The 18,915-nt window shown below is 48.0% G+C and overlaps 1 protein-coding gene across 5 annotated transcripts in view; it reads right to left on the bottom strand.

Moving 5' to 3' along the window:
* Positions 1-18,915, bottom strand: part of MYO5B (myosin VB) — a 366,352-nt gene that overhangs the window by 90,980 nt on the left and 256,457 nt on the right. For all 5 annotated transcript variants that reach the window (XM_057526678.1, XM_057526676.1, XM_057526679.1 and 2 more), the window contains exons 13-14: positions 9,464-9,586; positions 8,751-8,834 (exon numbers count right to left, since the gene is read on the bottom strand). In XM_057526678.1, the coding sequence (XP_057382661.1) occupies positions 8,751-8,834; positions 9,464-9,586 (207 nt within the window). The remainder of the gene's footprint in view (positions 1-8,750; positions 8,835-9,463; positions 9,587-18,915) is intronic.

Raw genomic sequence — 18,915 nt, 5'->3', positions numbered from 1 at the left:
CTTAGGTCACCACAGAGCAGTGAGTAGAGCTCCCTGTGCTATACAGTAGGTTCTCATTAGTTACCTATTTTATACATAGTAGTGTATATACGTCAATCCCAATCTCCCAGTTCATCCCACCCCCCTTCCCCCCTTGGTAACCATAAGTTTGTTCTCTACATCTGTGTCTCTATTTCTGCTTTGCAAGTAAGTTCATCTCTACCATTTTTCTAGATTCCACATATAAGCGATATTATATGACATTTGTTTTTCTCTTTCTGACTTACTTCACTCTGTAGGACAGTCTCTAGATGAAGTTGATCACTTTACTGTCACATAAACCACCACATTTGTTATTCCCACCTTTGCTCACTGTTATTCTTATCTGAAACACCCACCCCCTTCTCCTACCAGCTCGTCCCGAGAGCCCCATCTCTCAGGGTCCAGCCCTGCCTCCTCCACGACCCTTTCCCAGATCACTTCATCCACTCGTTTCTGCCTCTCCCAGGCTCAGTCTGTGCCAACTGGGTACCACCCGAGGTCTGTGCTGGGCCCTGAGCCCTAGGCTTGCTGAACCTACAGCCTCCTAGCCTCCCCGCTTGATGGAGGATGAGAGCTGAAGAGAAGACTAAAGGAGATAATCCACGTGAGTACAGAGGAGAGTGCCCGGCATAGAATAAGCACTCACACATGATCTAGTTTTATTATTTTTATTGGGGGTATATATATATATATATATATATATATATATATGAAAAATTTGTCTACATTGTGAAAGTACAGATGCCTGAGGAAGTTACATTTCTGAGCTGAAGAGGAAACAGAATCATAGAATTTAAATCTGGAAGAACCATAAAGATCAACCCTCAACTTCCTGTGGCAGGTGAGGAAAGAGCAGCTCTGGGAGGAGGGACCTACCAGACCCTGCTTCAACCCCCAGTCGCCCCACAGCAACCATGGCGGGCGGCATCAGCTCGCCCAGGGCTGTTGGTTAATGGATGAGCCAGGGCTGGAAGCACTGACCTGGGCCTCCTCTCTGAAGACCTCTTCCCTGAGATACAGCAGGTCCACATTCCTCCGACTTTCTGCCTACTTTTCCCAATGTGTTCTTTCCCAGCACCTTTCACTGGTCCATCTTCTGCACTTCTCTCCTTTGAGTTGCTGATCCCCAAAACTGCATCCTCACCACTTAATTTTTCTAACACTCATTCCCTGGACAGTATCCTTCATGCCCATGCCTTCAACTATCAACTTCAAGCCCGTCTCTCCATCTTGATTTTCTTCCACTACCACGGTCCATAGTTCCAACCATCTGCTGAATATCCTGCTCCTCCCCCCTCTGGGTGTTCCACTGGAAACTCCAAATTCAACATGGCCCAAACCACCGCCACCTGCTGTCTTCCCAGATTTAGCTTAGAGATCCTGCCATCACCCTACTTCTCATCCCCATCAATCACCAAGTTCTGTCCATGGTTAAGTCTCAGCAGTCCTTTCTCGATCAACCAGAACGTCGCTGCCCTGGTTCAGGTCTACCTGGGCTCTCTCCTGGGTCACTACAGTCACCTACAAAACTCGAGTGCCCTACCTCCAGGCATACGTTCATACAAACACATTCTACCCCACAGCCAGTTTTCTCTAAATCCAAACCATACCCAGTAACCCCGTTTACAGACCTGCTGGTCCTCACTGCCCATGGCAGAGAGCCACCATCACACATATTAACTGAGAACAGGGGTAGGGGCTGCAGGCGTGCGGGGAGAGGACAGCCCAGGCACGGGGACTCTGTAAACTGGTGCCAGAGAGCCAAGGCACACGCGAGAAAAGGTCAGGTGCCCAGGCAGAGTGGCACCTAGAAATTTCCATAGGGAAATAATTAGTGGGAGGCTGAAGCCAGGTTCACATTCTAAAGACATCAGTGATTCAGTCTGCCAAGTCTAAACAATATATAAACTGATTACATTATTCTAATTCATATACTTTCAGAAAGAGACTTCCAAGATGTTTGAGTCTTGGGTAGAAGTTACCAACTGCATGACTACACTGTTTAAGGGGTCTAATGTACTGAAATCATTAGTTGTGGCTTTTTCCGTGAAAAATCTGTTAACTTCTAAGGTCAGGAGCATGTATCAGAACCACAGGAGGAACTCTGAAATCGGATTCAATTATAAGAGTATTTTAAAACGTAAGCCCCTTTCTCTTGCTTCAATCAGAAAAGCTATGCCTTTCTTTTTTAATTTGACATATTAAAGGATTTATAACTTAAGAACAAAAAAGGAAAACTTCTGTTCAAGGCAGATTTTAATCTACACTGGCACTGTGCTATAATTTGGGAACAACCAAGGTTTAGTCTGGAGAATTTGAATTTTATTTTAAAAGTTATGTTTTAACTGTAGGTCCCTGCTATTGAGACTGCATTTGGAAGTGGTAGGGTCCCTGGGATGGAGAAAAAGATGAGTTTGTTGGGACTTTAGGGAGGAGCGGCAGGCTTTACATTCTATACAGAATTTGTATTATAAACTCAGTAAACGTACAGAGACATCTAATTTGACCACAGGACTGAAAGACCGACAGGCACCACGTTCAACCTCAGGCTGCAGGCAGTACTAAAAGACCAGGCAAGTTAATACTCCACCACCTCACTCCCAGCCCACCCACCAGGACAAGGGGGCTGGGCCAGACAGGGACCTCCTTGTCCCAGGAGTGTCCCAGCTGTAAATAAACCCCAAGTCTCAATGAAAAGTAGTTACCAAGCTCTTGTTTGAAAAAGGATTCACGCAAAGGAACACATTTCTGAGTAAGAGAAAAAAAAAAAAATTTTTTTTTTTTAATTGACTAACTCCAGTTCTGCTCTTAGAGTGACTGGAAAGTCTATTTACCAGCTGACCGACCAGTAATGGAAGTACTACAATTCGTCTTAGGGCAGCCCTCAGAAACACGATCCACCTGGGCCTTTCTAAAAATTTACTCCCTTCAGTCTTGAAAACACTTAGATAAAACCTTCAAACAAACCAAGTACTTCCCTGATACTATTTGTCACTTATTTCAAAGTGTCCACAGGTACTGGCTTTCCAGTCCTCTGCTATTCAAGTCTATACATAGATTTTAAAAGCCTGAGGCAGATCTATTTGAAAAGGGATTAAAAGAAGTATGAAAACACTTTCTAAAGACCACTTGACAGTTTAAGAAAAATGTCAGTTACAGGTATATACATAGCTGTTACCTTGGAAATCACACCTATTCATTTCCATTTATATGAACATAAAATATCTTTTCTTTAAAACAGACATGTGAAACTAAAATAAGACACACTATAATAACCATTTGAGGGGCTTCCCTGGTGGCGCAGTGGTTGAGAATCTGCCTGCCAATGCAGGGGACACGGGTTCGAGCCCTGGTCTGGGAAGATCCCACATGCCGCGGAGCAGATAGGCCCGTGAGCCACAATTACTGAGCCTGCGCGTCTGGAGCCTGTGCTCCGCAACAGGAGAGGCCGCGATGGTGAGAGGCCCGTGCACCGCGATGAAGAGTGGCCCCCGCTTGCCGCAACTAGAGAAAGCCCTAGCACAGAAACGAAGACCCAACACAGCCATACATATATAAATAAATAAATTAAAAAAAAAAATAACCATTTGATTGGAATCTCTTGTCTAGAATCTCATCTTTAAAAGCTACGGCTGTAAACAAAGTAACAAACACATTTTCTTTTCCCATTTGATTGGAATCTCTTGTCTAGAATCTTATCTTTAAAAGCTACGGCTGTAAACAAAGTAACAAACACATTTTCTTTTCAATCAATTCTTTTAATTGGTAAATGCTACCCTCTGGGGGGGGAAAATATCTAAAACTTTTAGGTAAGAAATATTCTGTTTTTTGGAGGAAAAGTTTCAGCACTTTATTTGTTTAAAGAAGGAAAGGGGGACCTTCCTGGATTGCAGAGAATGATTATATTGTTTTACTGACTAAAGTTCTCTCTTACATAGTTACCTATTTATTCTAAATGTTGGTAGAGGCATTTTAACTACCATTAAAAACTGATTTTAAACAGCAAGCATTCCAAAAACACTTAAAAGCAAATGTTATATAGTATGTTGACTCAAAGGCTATTATATAAAAAATAAATTAAGAAAAAATTTAAAGCAGATGCGTTTGCTCAAAATGAAATGTGTGTATAACCTGTAAGGAAGCTAGCAGCACGGAAAGCAATGGAACGCATGCATTGTCACCCTTGACAAGCTGAAGTTGAGGGAGAACAGAGATGGCGGGAGAGAGAGTTTGGGCCTTGTTGGAGCTACTCCATCCTGACTCCTGGACCTCCGGGATTGTCACGGCCCAGGGTAGGCAGCTTTGGGCTAATGTGGTCTACTTGGCCTCTGGACCACATTGGTCTCGAGATCCCTTCCTCTGGGATGGCGTGGAGAGATGGCATCAGGGCTGCCTGCCTAGGAACACGGCCCAGCGTGGCCCTCACTGCCCAGCACCTGCTGGCATAAACTCTGGACCCACTGCCCATCTCTCTGACTTACACTCAGCACTGCCCCAGAAGAGGAAATCTCCAGAAGAAAAAAATTCTCCTTTTGAGATTTTTTTTTCAGATTGATAAAATATTGCTTTTTACAATAAACACTAAGAAGGAAAACCCTCCACCTTTAGCATCTAAAACAAATCAGTCTGTTAACCTGAAATCATGTTTTAAAGAGGCATCTCTTAAGTCTCTATTTATAGCTCTCTGATAGCTGAGAAAGCAATTAGCTATATTATAGCCTCTTAGGCAATATAACTGGCTTTACTAATTACATTCTCATTAACACCATTTTATCTGGCTGCTCTTAATGGGAGTTCTTCAAACATCCTTTTGGCTGATAGGGTATATCGTAGTCTTCCATCCCAATACTGCTTAATTTTTCACAATGATTTGTTAATTTCTTATCAGGGATGCCACACAAACGAAAAAAGCTAATAGGTCTCCCCCCAGATAAAAATGCTTTAAGTAAAACTATGGATTTACTTACAGGATCTAAGATCTAGCTATGCTTAGTGAGAAGAAAACCAATAAAAAAAAACTGGGCATTAACTGGATACCACAGGCTTGCATCTTTCCAGGTCTTTATTTTTCTCTCTGCTTTTAAGTGCGTCTTAGAAACATAAACCTTGTGGGACTACTGTGAAAAAAAATTAAAGAAAACGATAGAGGCTCATTTTAAACTATGAGTTTTAAAAATGCAACAATGGCAGATGTCGCCAGAGGTGTCCATCTGTCCAAATGATTTAAAGCACATTTTTGATCACTCTGATTCGTAGCTGCAGTCTGTGGAAATCCCATCTGTAGGTTTACAGTGACCTAGTGTCAATCTCTGCTTTCCATCCTCTGGGATGTCTGAAATGGGTCCAGGGTGGAGAGTTCTCAGCGCTCCCTCCTCCTGCTGGGGTCTGGTGGGCCTAGAAGCCTCTCTCGGTTCATCTCTGAGTACTGCTGGCCACCATCACAGCACCTCTGAGGGTTTGCTGGGATGGGGGTGGAAGGGTCTGACAACAAGGTCATTGGTTCTTTAGAAATGTTAGTTGGTGAAGGGGAAGGCTAGAGTTATGGCAGGTGGACAGGAAAGAGAAAGGAGTTGGTACCATTTAAGAGTAGATCACAGACCTATCTTACACTCCAACTTAGCAAATAACTCTAGAATTTTGAAGTGCACATTCTTTGAACCGTCAATTCCATTTCTAAAATTTTACAGACATAACTATACAAGTAAGCAAAGATATATGTAAAGGGCATTCCTTGCAGTATTATTTGAATTAGCAAAATACCAACAGTTGTTTAAAAAAAGAAGTGGATATGTACTCATGTGGAAAGATGGCCAAGATACAATGGTAAGTGAAAAATTAGAGAGGACAATGTATAATGCAATTCATTGCAATCTTTTTTTAAAATTTTTTTGGCTGTGTTGGGTCTTCGGTGCTGTGTGTGGGCTTTCTCTAGTTGTGGTGTGCGGGGGCTACACTTCGTTGCAGTGCGCGGGCTTCTCATTGCAGTGGCTTCTTTTTGTTGCGGAGCACAGGCTCTAGGCGCACAGGCTTCAGTAGTTGTGGCTTGCAGGCTCTAGAGTGCAGCCTCAGTAGTTGTGGCGCACGGGCTTAGTTGCTCTGCGGCACGTGGGGTTTTCCCGGACCAGGGATTGAACCCATGTCCCCTGCATTGGCAGGCGGATTCTTATCCACTGTGCCACCACGGAAGTCCCCATTTCAATCTTAAAAAAGATGTACCAGTATGTTTGTATCATCAGAATGGGAATTCGTGAAAAGGGAGGTCAGGAATGGGTGAGAATACTTTCATTTTATATATTTCTAAACTATTTGAATTTTTATAAGCCTATATTTCATTTCTAATAAAAACCCAATCTACAATGATATCCCTATTTAGAAAAGAGCTAACGTGGCAGGCCTGAGACTGCCATGCTAGAAAGGCCTGCTTACAAGGTTGACCCTTGGCTGGTGTCTGGAAATGTGGATTTTGAGAGGGTTTTCAGCAGTCCCTGATAAGAATGGTTCACTGAGCCTAAACTGTTTATGCAAACAATATGGTTTATGCTGAATGAACCTGCTTTCCTTCTGGGAGTCTGGAATTTTGGTATGTGCTAGGCAAAGGGTGCCCACGTCACTGACTCTCAGTAGGGAACCCTAAATGCCCAGGCTCAGGTGAGCTGCTCTGGTAGACAGGTCACAGGCAACATCACAACTCACTGCTGTGGGAATTAAGTATATTCAGTGCGACTCCAGCAGAAAAGGACTCTGGAAGCTTGCACCTGGTTTCCCCTGGACTTCACCCCATGCACCTTCTCCCTTTGCTGATTCGCTTTGTATCCTTTTGCTGTAATAAATCATAGCCATGAGTACTACAATATGCTGAGTTCTGTGAGTCTTCCTAGCAAATGGTTCAATTTGGGGGTGACCTTGGGGACTCCCAGCACATTCCTATTATTCTTTTCCATAGAACCTTCTTCTTGACCTTCATAGCATTACCAAAATTTTTGATTAAACTCTATATCTTTTCACTAGACTGTAAGTTCTGTGAGGTTAACTACATACATTTGTTACCACTACATACCACACAAATATTCAATAAAGTTTGTTAAATAAAAATAAGAAAAAAAATCTCAGTGACTAATAACAGATGATCTGCTGGAAAGAGAGTGTGAGAGATTCCCTTCTAGATTCTGGGATCCCTAAGAGACACTCAAATTAAGACAAATATTAATGGCAGAACCAGACGCTGCATGCCCCTCATTTGTGCTCCCACCTGAAAGGAGAAACTTGTAACAAGAAAGTAAAGTTTCTCAGCCCTCTAAGGTCAGTGTCACAGTAACAGGAGGTCACAGGCGTCTAACTTCTAAGACGCACACAATAAGGACACGTGCTCCTCAGGGCTCAAACCATCCACTTCTACTCTCTCCCTGTGGCTTTTCTCCCGTTCCCCACCTCCCTTGCAAAGAATGGAAAAAGTCATGTTAACCACCATGCATTAGAGGGCTGGACACCTGGCAAGCCGAGGGGTTAATCTTGCACTGACATGCACATTTACCCAAAGCAAATTTGTCTTAGTGATGACTAATTCCCTGATGCTCCAGATATTGGGAGATGACACGGGGCCGGGGTCTGCCCAGGCCGCCCAAATTGCTGGTACTGACTCAAATCCTCCCTAAAACCCTGGCCTCAGGACCACGTGATTTACTTGCTTTAGGTGCCTGGGTCCATTTTGCGGGGTGTATTTTCTCCATTCCATCATCTCACCCTACTGCATTCATCTAAAGCTTATCACAAAGAGAAATTAATCTGCCATTTCTAGTGTTATCAGGCCTCTGCAGTGAGTTCAGTACCATGTGGTCTGGTAGAAAGCCTCGTAAATCCTGGAGAGTCCTTTTCTGGGTTCCCTCTGAAGGGCTGAAGCCAGCAACAGCACCTGCGAGGTGGCTTTCTGTAACGGCAGGGCTTGCGCTCCCCGCACCGCCCCACCCCAGCCAAACCTCCTCTCTTTTCAGGTACTGTATGCTTGTTTTTCTGCCCACTCACAGCCCACTAGAGCGTAAACACCTAGAGGGTAGAATCTATCTTATTCACCTTTGTACAAGGTGCATTTAGGGGCAGTGCCTCACAAGGTATGTGCTTAACAAATATTTGTTTAGGTGAATCAGTGTCTTGTTCCCTCTACCTGTAGAATGGACACAATATTGGCTATCTTTTTGTCATGCTCCTGAGAAGGAAATAACTGAAATTCCGGAGATAACAGAAAGTAACATTCCAAAATTGTAGATTTAAGTGTCCCTTGAATCCTATTATTCCATTTAAGTTTCTGGCCATAGGGAAGTTCCACAGACTGCTAAGCAGAAATTAAACGCACCGATACTAGGATTTGAAGGGGTTTAAGTACTTTTACATCTGCACGTAGGAGATGGAGGACAAATGATCCGATGGATGCCAGCAATGTTTTCACAGTTATACCTACCATCGTCTCTCCGGATTGTCACTTCTCCTGTTCCCCCCGCCCCCCTGTCCTTCCATTAGCTGGTATCTTTCCCAGTCACCTCTGTCATCCCTTGCTTTCTTCCCTCCATCAGGCTGTTCTCAAATTCTCAGACTGAAATAACCTACAGACCCCTCACCTCCCCCCGCCCCACACCTCTGCCTCGGCCCCTCCAGAGTGGGGACACCACCAACCACACCCTGTCCGGCTCTGGCCGTGGACACTCCGCCTCTGTTTCCCTGCTTCCGACGCTCTTTACCTTGCTGGCCTTCAGAATGTTGATCTGCTCTTCGTACACCGTGTCTCTGTTTTTCTCCAGAAAACTCTCTGAAAGGTACTCCACCTGGAGCCATGGCAGGAAACAGAAACGGTAGTTAGTGCTCCAGCCTGACCCGGGACCCTCAGCAGCTTCTCCAGTAGTTTCAGCTCATCCACAGTGTTTTCTGAAAAGAGCTGTGCGTACATGGGAAACCCACAGATGTTCTCATCCAAAATGCAAACCCAAGATGTGATCAGGGTTTACATAGAGGGAGCTGAATATTCATTTTGCAGAAAACCATATTGTTTTAAAAAGGAGTTCCTGTAAGACGGCCTTTAATAGAAGGCTTCCTTTGGGTGCTCTAAATGCAGCTTGTCGGCCTCACCCCAGATCTACTGAATTAGAACTTGCCTTTGAGCAATACCCCAGGTGACCTGCACACACATGAAAATTTGAGCAGCACTGGGCTAGCGCACACAGAACACAATCCAAGTAGAGAAATTCTAAGTTTACGCCAGCTGCTGGGAAAGGAGCTACCTGAAGAAGAGCCACTCTTTCCTTTTTTCTCTCAGGCTCCAGGAGAGTAGACAAGGCCCCACCCAAGAGACTCCAGGCCCTCTGAATTCAAAGGTCAGCTCCCTCTTAGCCCAGGAACCCCGAGTCCACCTTGGACGGGGCTCACGGAGCACCAGGCCCACCAAAAGGAGACCCACCTTATCTGCAAAGTGGACGACAATGAAGGCCGTGTTGGACATGCGGGGTTTCTGGAAGTGCTGGCTGCCGGAGTGCCGGTCGTAGAGCTTCTGAGCCCAGTTCTGGTCAGTTCCTTTGGGGACCTGTGGATCCACAAAATCAGGTGCTTTGTGAAGAGGAAAAAGGAAGCCAAGAGTCAAGGCAGAGTGATGAGTCCGCCAGTAAGCTGACTTCATGAGGCTGGATTCAGCTCTCAGACCTGGACCCTAACTGGACGTGGAAAGCAGATTCAACTGTGAACACCTGGGATCCCACATGGCATGCTCTCAACATGCCCTGTATGCTGGCACCCTGAAGGGGTGCGCTGAGCCTCAAAGAACCTGCTGCTTGGCAGACGCTGGAAGAGTTGGGAGAGGATGAGGATGGAGGCCAAGGTCACAGGAGTAGAATCATAACCCACAGGATAGATCTGAAGATGCTTCTGTGCTCTGGTGGGGCCAGTGACTTCAGGGTCATGAACACACCACATCCACCTCCAGCGCCAAGCTCCTGCTCACTCAGGTCAAGTCCTGCAGCAGGAAAGCCCACTCTCTCTCTCTAGGGTCATCTGAATACCAGTGTCCAGGCTCAGCTCAAGTCTGTCCTCTTCTCTGGAGCCTTTCCTGACCACCCTTGATCTCACTTTGGAATTCTTCCAATTTAGCTCTTACACATGCACTGCCTAATATTGTTCATCATTTGGTTTCTATGTATTGTCTTGTCTCTCTAAACTGTAAAGTAAGCTTGCTGGGTTCAGGAAGTATGCCTTACTGTTTTTTTCCTATCCCTCAAAGAACTTAAAACTGGATTCCAGCCATGCATTGGGTGCTAAGTACCTGGTGACTGAGCTATGCAGTACTAACCTCTACCTCCCCCAAATTTAAAGTTAGAGATTTACTACATTAATAATTCTGAAGGGCAGCCTCTTTTAATATCTTTAGAGATGGCTTCAGAAGTGAAAAAGCATCTTGCTTTGTTGAAAACACAACACGGAGTCACTGTAACCACCACTCAAATTATAAAGAAAGATGGTACCTCTTCTGATGGGAAGGTGCTCCCCACCACCCGTCATCCTTGAGCATCACTGCACACGCCCCTTCCTCAGCTATGGGCCACCAACTGACTTGCCCTTTTCATTAGTTTAGGTTGTATATTTGGATCAGGCAGGATTGAAGGTGACCCTTGCACTAGCCATTTAAAAAGGGCTTTGTTTAGTAAATTAATAAAACCTGTACCATACGAAAAATGCTTACACACTTGAGAACAAATTTCTCACATACTTTGTAAGCAAACAGATTTTTCTCAATATCCAACTTGGCGTAACTAGTATTGACTATCCAGTGCTAAGTGCCACAGGATTTTTAAGAAAACTCCTTCTTGAAGGAGGCTATTAATTGTGTTGGGCAGACAAAATAAAATATATTTAATTCAGCATTTAAAAATATACTGTTTTATATTTGTCTCCAAGCATCCTGTGTTTAGAAACACCAGGTATGGGGGGAAGTGAGAGGGCAGCCTGGCGGAGCTGTCAGGAGGCAAGGCTGGAGAACAGGAACACAATGGACCCAGCACTGGCGGAACTGGGGAAGACAGAACAGAAAGCGTAGGGCTATGATGAGAAGCCCCACCTGGTCAACACTTGTATTTGCCAGTATCAAAATTGTCTTGTCTTGACAATGAAATTGGACTTCTGTCAGCAGACTCCATAATTCCACATAGTCTCTAACTTAGACTTGCATAAATCAATGAGTAAGGGAGGCCAGGAATCAAGGTCATAGGTATACATATTTCCTGACAAGGGTCAGTCTCCCTTCTCACCCCCACCCTTGACTAAAAATAAGGGCCAGCAGGAATTCACAACCATTAAGAATCTCAGATAATAATCAAAGCAAATGCCCAAAGAACTTACTGCCAGGCAGTTTTCTATACATTTTCGATGTATTAACTCATTCAATCCTCGCAATAATCCTATGAGCTAGGTACTATGGCTATATACATTTTACAGAGGAAGAGACTGAGACAGAGAGGTTAGGTAACTTGCCCAAGGTCACACAGCTGGGAAATAGCAGAACTGGGGTTCAAACCAGGACAGGCTCTAGAGTATGTGCTCCTCACTATGATGCTTTCCTGCCTGACGAGAGAGTTTTAAAGGTAACCACAAGGGCAGGGTTAGGCAGAAGGTAGTTACTTCCAAAAATCTTTCCAAAAGTAGATTTAGAACAGGCGTAGGAGATAGAAAGCAAATTTTGTATTTTGATAAAATCTACGATAGACCGTGGTTATCAGTAGCTCTGGAATATGCAGCGAATCAAATCCTTTAAAAAAAGAATCTGCCAGCAGCTTCATGCAAGCTTCCTTACTCTCCTCTCCAAAGGCTCCTGGACCAGCAGCCTGGACCCCAGCTCTGTCCTCATCTAGGTGGGTACTGTCCCTCAGAGGGCTAGTCCCTCTGATCTGCTCTGTTGGCCACTGGTCACAGCAAAAAGTGAAGGCCCCATCTATATGAAATGTCCCGGACAGGCAAATCTCCAGAGGTAGTAAGTAGATTAGTGGTTGCCTAGGGCTGTGGGGGAATGGGGAGTGACTGCTAAGGGGTTTCTTTAGGGGACGATGAAAATGTTCTAAAATTGATTGTGGTGGTGATGGCTGCATGACTCTGAATATACTAAAAAAACACTGAATTGTGTATTTTAAATAGGTGAATTGTAATGGTTCATAATTCTATCTTAATAAAGCTGTTAAAAATACATTAAACCTGACTTTACTCTTTGTTATTGAAATAAAACAGAGAAAACATGGGGGCGGTGGGGGGGAGAGGGGAATGAAAGTCCTCGGACTTACTAAGCCCCTCAACAGCTTGGGGTATAAACCCTGTGGCCCAGGACAACTTTTCACCAAGGTGCTCTTGGAACCTTGTCGGAAACTGTACTCTCTCTTGAAGATGTCTGGCTGCCATCACTGGCCTGGAACATCGCCAGGGGCCAAAGCCTGCCCCAGCCCAACAGCTGACAAGAGCTGACTGATAAGGACCCCAAAGCCAGTGATTCCATCTCTGCTCCTTGTCCCGTCTTCCTGGGCCACTGCCACCCCGACCGCCTCCCCGGTCACTATCTCACTCCTTCCCATACCTCCGTGGGCTCCCTGATGCCCTCTCAAATGACCCTGCCCCCATCAACTCCGAATCCTCCTGCGATAGCTGGGCCTCCAGGACGCTGCTGTCCTAACAGCTCTAGGCGGAGGTGGCTCCTTCCTCCCCACCTGGCAGCCATCTCCTCCAAGGCCACTTCCGGGCCTTTACTTTTCCACCCTCACAAAACACCCTCTCCGCGTGCTCAGCCAAACACTAATTCTAGACCAACTCAACCACCCATCCTGTCCTTTCCCACACCTGGGTGGCTGGCTAAGATCACACATCAACTCCTCTTCCCTTAATCGACTCCTGCTGATAATTTGATATAATTTAGTATTACTGCCAGAAAATAAAATCAGATTTCACTGTGAGCGTCACTGCTATGGATTAAGACACTGTGCCCAGACTGAAGGGGTGAGTTGACCCCGACAGCTCCTACATCTCACTTTATGGTCCCTGACCTCAGTAAACACATCTCCACACTCGGCACTGCTCGTCCCTATTTGTAGGACAGCCTGTCCCCTCCTCCTCTGTTCTCTTCAGTTTCTAACCCTGATGCATCTTAGCAGATGCCTCGTTTCCTCCCTCGTAGGGAAGCCAGCTGTCAAGCAGGAAACTTCAAATTCCTGCTCTACATCCAGAAACTCAGCTGCATCCACAGCCCTTCGATCCCTCGGGCCCTTCTCACGGGAGGGAACGCTTCTTCCCCTAGCCGGCATCCTGCACACGCGCCCCTGCCTCCTGGAGACCTGGATCCACCCATCTTCCCTCTCCCGGAAGCCTCTCCCGCCTCTCCTCTCTCTCATCTCCTCCTTTTCACAGCTAAGCCTCCAGAAAGGAATTCAGACTTGCCATCTCCACTGCCTCAACTCCTATTCTCTCCTCAAGTTACTGAAATCAGGCTTCTGCCCAGACAACTTCCTTGAACCTGCTCTAACCAACAACTCGCTGTCAGATGCAGGGCCTCCGAGGCCCTCACCACTGCTGCCCTCCCTCCTCAGCCCCTGCGCTCCTCGCATCGAGCCCTCAGCATCTCCTCCCGGCTGGACAAGCGCAACGCTGCCAGTGCGCTGCTGACTCCAGTCTCCCTCCAACTTACGTTGCACACGGTTGCCAGGGAGACCTGTCGAAAAGCCAGTCACATCTGATCGCACCTCTCCCCCGCTTCACACCCTTCCACCCCCAGAGCCTCCAGAGTCAAGTCCAAACGCCTTCGCCGGGCAGGCAAGGCCGAGCCTCCTATTCTTGGACGGTTCCTGCTCCCACCCTCGCCTGCCACCACCATGGGCTCTCTCTGGACAGATAGGACCATTTCATATTCTGTGAACGTGACATTCCCTTTGCCCAGAGCCCCTCTCCCCTCATGTGACCCCTGCTTACACAGCTGCTCTGGGCACGCTTTCCCCCTGAAACTTTCTTCTCAGTGTTTCCATTTCCCTGTCATCCGGGGAGATGATCTCAGTGCTTGCTCGACCCCCTCAGAGGTGTGTTGAAGGGAACATGGGGTTCGCAGAGTGGATGAATGCGGGAAAGCCACTTCCCCCGCCTCCACCACAGGCTTCGAAGCTGCTCACAAGCCATAGCCTCTGGGGGGACATCTTAGGAAACCACAAGCCCTTGGTCTTGATCCACAGTAAACTCTCATGAGAGCAGCCTTGCCCAGGTCAGGAGACAGAAGGGTATTCACCTCCCCATCTGCAGCCTGCTTTCCTTCTACTGCCTCAACAGTAATACATTAATTAGGAAGGTCCATCCTCGTCGGCTCCGCAGGCTGGGTTCCATGAAACAGAATCCTAGTCAACAGGGGAGAGCTTGCCTCCCCGACCCAGGCCTTCCTTTGTGGGTCCCTAACACCATCTCCCCAACCTGAGATGGAGTCTGTATCTTCATTCACTAGACTTGCCTCCAGGGGTCAAAGTATCATTTTCACAAAATTCCTGCTAAAATGCAAGTATGTGATTTATGAGAAAACATGCACTGACATCTCAAATCCTATCAGCCCTAACCAGTTTGTTCCTCCAAGAGGGAGGGACTGATGACCGGGACACGAGGAAGGCAGGGAACTCGGGGTCTGAATTCGGCATAGACACGCTTACGTCCACAGCATCCACACCAGCCTTAGCGCTAGGGGAGGAGAGTTTTGTTACGAGCAGCCTGGAAACTATCATTTTCCACAAGCAAACACCCTCTCACCTGGCCGTGGTTACTGAGCAGCAGCTGTAGTTTGCGGTTCAGTCTGGGTCTGACGATAAATTCATGACTGTAGGGAAGCTTTTCCACCTGGAGGAATCCGGAGCACTCTGCTGTCCTGGTCCCCACGCCTCCTCTGCAGCTTCTGGCACCCATCACAGGCTGAGGAGACCCACCCTGCGTGCTGCCCCTTTCAGTCCACGGCTACCCCGTCTCCACGTTTCTCATTTAAATCTCAGCCCACTGGTCCCACCTGCCACTAGGTGTCTTCTCCAGGAGAAGTGATCTTCCCGATGGCTGCTTTTTACTTCATTTGGCTTCGTGGCCTGTCGCATGGGGGTTGCAGAACCCACTTCTTCACAGCACCATCTCCTGATTCTTTCTCACCCTGCAGAGTGTATCTGAGGCAGCTCCACATCCAACAGGATGGCTCCCGAGAAATGCAAGCTGCCCAGGTGCGACCAATTCCATGGGAATCCCTAACCTGCTTAGGTCAGAGCCATGGGTGCTGCTAGAAGGGTGCAGCAGGTTGCCCTATTTTTTAAAGTCAGATTTACAGTATGATTTCCATACAGCAAAATGCACCCTTTTAAAGTGTACAGTTCCATGACTTGACAAAAGTAATAACTGTTGGTTAAAAGTCCATCTGTTACTAGAAGCTGAATCAGATTATGCTGAATGACCCTGAATTCCCAGAGCGGTTAAACCTGGTGGAAGATGGTGCCCACACTGTGGGATTTTGTATTATTCCTTAATTTGGTGTTCACCTTGCCTCCCCTGCTATACCTGTGACTGGCAGCCAGTGAGTTTGAAAGTGTCATGTTCACAGTACTACCCGCAATCCAACGGGACACTCCGAGTCCCCACCAGCTTGACCAGCAGGAAACCCAGGCTTATCCTCAGACCGTCCCTTCTAAGGAGCCTCAGGGATGGGGAAGCAAGGACCGAACAGCACTGCCGGGGCTGCGTGCAGCTCAGCACCCTTTCTGACTTGGTGTGCCCTGCCCTTGAGGTCACTCTGCTGTCACTCCGCTGCCCCCGCTGGGCTCTGGTCCCTGCCCACAGCCCTCTGCGGGCCCCCCGCCCTCACTCAGGCCAAGCTCTTCCCCAGCACCATCCTGTCCCCCCTCTTCACCCTTTGCTGGCCGGCAGGGAGATCCCCGCCTCCACTCCTGAGGGTCTTCCCCTCAAGACCAGACATACAGTAGGTGCATACTACACTCTGGGTGTCTGGCAGGAGTTTGAGTTGGATACAGTCTTCAACTTACATCACCTAATTTTACAAACCCAAACAGAAGGCACCACAGAGCATAAGGCAGAGACCATCCCTATAAACACAGCCGGATTTTACTTCCGCTTAGCTTCTTGAAAGTAATATCAGCAGCGTGCATTCGGTAGGAAGACTGAACAGGAAGGTCTGGGGACCCCTACTGCCCAGGGAATACCCAAGGCTGCAAAGTCTAGGGATTGGGGGAAGTTACTTTCAAAACTGCTGAATATTTGCACCTTAGTCCTCCCTGCAACCACTGCCTACTTTTCGGCTGCACTGCTAAGCACTCCTCCACCACTGCCGGAACCACTGCTGCCCAGCCCAGCGCTGCTCTGAGTGCCCCCCACTCCCTCGTCCAGAGGCCTGGGTCCCACTCTCTGGACAGCAGTCTGAGGTCTCTCACTGTGCACTGGGACCCGTGTTCTCACTGCTGTGACTTGACATTCCTGGGACACGTTCCCTAGGGTAGTGGCACCTCTGAGAACCTCAAACTGTGAGCCAAAACAAACCCACAAGCAGCCCTGGATTGCCTGCCAGAGGCAGGAGAAATCAGGGAAAACTGATTAGACAGCTGCTGAATTCACAGACTCAGTCACCCTGAGGCACTGGGCTGTTCCTACGAGAGGTGTGTGTAAGGTGAAAGGGGAGGCCAGGCCCCTGGGGCTGTGGTTTTGGTGTAGTCAGCGCTTCAGCACAGAGCCAGGTAGAGCAGTGCAGACCAAGCCGCCTGCCTCAGAGCCCTGTATGACCTTGGACTTCACAGCTGGGTAGGGGCATGAAGAGCTGGAGCCCTCCTGGAGCCAGGGCCTGGGGGGCTGCGCTGGCTCAGCAGGCCAGAACGGGACCGAGGACATGGGTTGGGGGTGTGGAGCTGGAGAAGGTTACGGAGAGGATCACAGAGGATCACGCATGGGAGGGGAGCGTGTCCCCCTGAGTGTCAGAAGGGGGCTACTGGCCGTGGACGCTGAGCCAAGAATATGAGTGAGTGGTGAACACCGGGAGGGGAGACTGGAGGGCCTGGGCTGTGACTTCTGTCACTGAGCCAGTGCCACTCGAGGCAGGGACAACTTCTTATCACCTTTACCACAGCCTCACAGGTGGAGCAAGCCAAGGCTCACCTCTGCCACACTGAGGAGTCACCTGTTCCCGAATCTGACTCCAGATGAAGTCCCCAGCTTTGAAAATGTGCTGAAAAGCACCAGATAAAAATGTGGGGGGGAGGACCTTCAAGACGGCGGAGGAGTAAGACGTAGAGATGAGCTTCCTCCCCACAAATACATCAGAACTACATCTACATGTGGAACGACTCCTACAGAACACCTACCGAATGCTGGCGGGGGAACTCAGATTTCCCAAAAGGCAAGAAAATCCCCATGTAACTGGGTAGGGCAAAAGAAAAAAGGAAAAAAAAAAGAGACAAAGGAATCTGGACGGGACCTGCCCTTCTGGGAGGGAGCTGGGAAGGAGGAAAAGTTCCCCCACACTAGGAAGCACCCTCACTGGTAGGGCTGGGGGAAGCTTCAGAGCCACGGAGGAGAGTGCAGCAACAGGGGTGCGGAGGGCGGAGTGGAGAGATTCCCGCACAGAGGATCGGTGCTGACCAGCACTCACCAGCCCGAGAGGCTTGTCTGCTCAGCCGCTGGGGCGGGCAGGGGCTGGGAGCCGAGGCTCCGGCTTCGGAGGTCGGATCCCAGGGAGAGGACCGGGATTGACTGCGTGATCACAGCCTGAAGGGGGCTAGTGCGCCACAGCTAGCCGGGAGGGAGTCCAGGAAAAAACCTGGGCCTGCTGGACAGCAAGAATCCACTGTGGCGGGCTGCGGGATAAGCGAGGCGGGCCCACCATAGGAGCTTCCTGCTCCGCGTGCTCACAGACGGCAGGGCAATGCCTACACGAGTGTGAGCGTGAGCTGCAGCTCTCGTCTCGGAACCCAGAGGCTGCTGCCGCTGCCACCAAGGGTCCTGTGTGCAAGGCAGGTCACTGCCCACACCCTCCCGGCAGCCTGTACAGCCCGCCACTGCCGAGGGTCCCACGATGCGGGACTAACTTCCCTGGGAGAAGGCACAGCGTGCCTCAGGCTCTTGCAACTCTGTGCCAGCCTCTGCTGCCGCAGGCACACCTGCACATTACAACTGTGACTGCTGTATCCCTCCCTCCCGCCGGCCTGAGTGAGCAAGTGAGCCTTCATCAGCCGCTGCTTTCACCCCCTCTTGCCTGGGAGGGGAACAGACACCTGAGGGCAGCTCACACGCAGAAGCGGGGCCAAAGCCAAAGCTGAACCCCAGGGGCTCTGTGACCAGAGAAGAGAAAGGGAAATCTCTCTGTGCAGCTGCAGGAGCAGGGGGTTAAATCCCTGCAATTGGCTTGGTGAACCCCGCATGTGTGGAATACGTGAATACACAACGAGTGTTCCCACAGTTGAGGCTGTGGACTTTGGGGACAAGTACACGCAGCAGAAAGGCCAGATCAGAGGCTCAGCTGGCCCAACAAGGCCCACGGCAGGTCCAGAGACCTACCGAGAAGTATTAGAAGACTTCCTGGATGGGCAGCGATTGGCTGTGGCTCACTGGGGGGACACGGACACTGAAAGCTGAGGCCCCAGGAAAACATCACTATTTTTTGATTGTTTGTTTGTTTTGTTGTTCTTTTTTTATGATTATTCTTTTAATTTTAATTTTTTATTTACTTTTTATTTTCTTTCTTATGCTTTTACTTTTAATATATTTTTAATTTTATTCATTATTTTTTTCTTCTTTCTACTGTACTTTTTTGTTATACTGTGTTTTTTTCTTTGTGTTTGTTTTTTTCGTTTTGCTTTGTTCTCATTTTATTTTAAACTATAT

Source organism: Balaenoptera acutorostrata, chromosome 13, assembly GCF_949987535.1.
Source record: "Balaenoptera acutorostrata chromosome 13, mBalAcu1.1, whole genome shotgun sequence".
Lineage (NCBI taxonomy): Eukaryota > Metazoa > Chordata > Mammalia > Artiodactyla > Balaenopteridae > Balaenoptera > Balaenoptera acutorostrata.
Note: the sequence above shows the minus strand (reverse complement) of the source record. Positions and strands in the feature narration are given on the sequence as shown.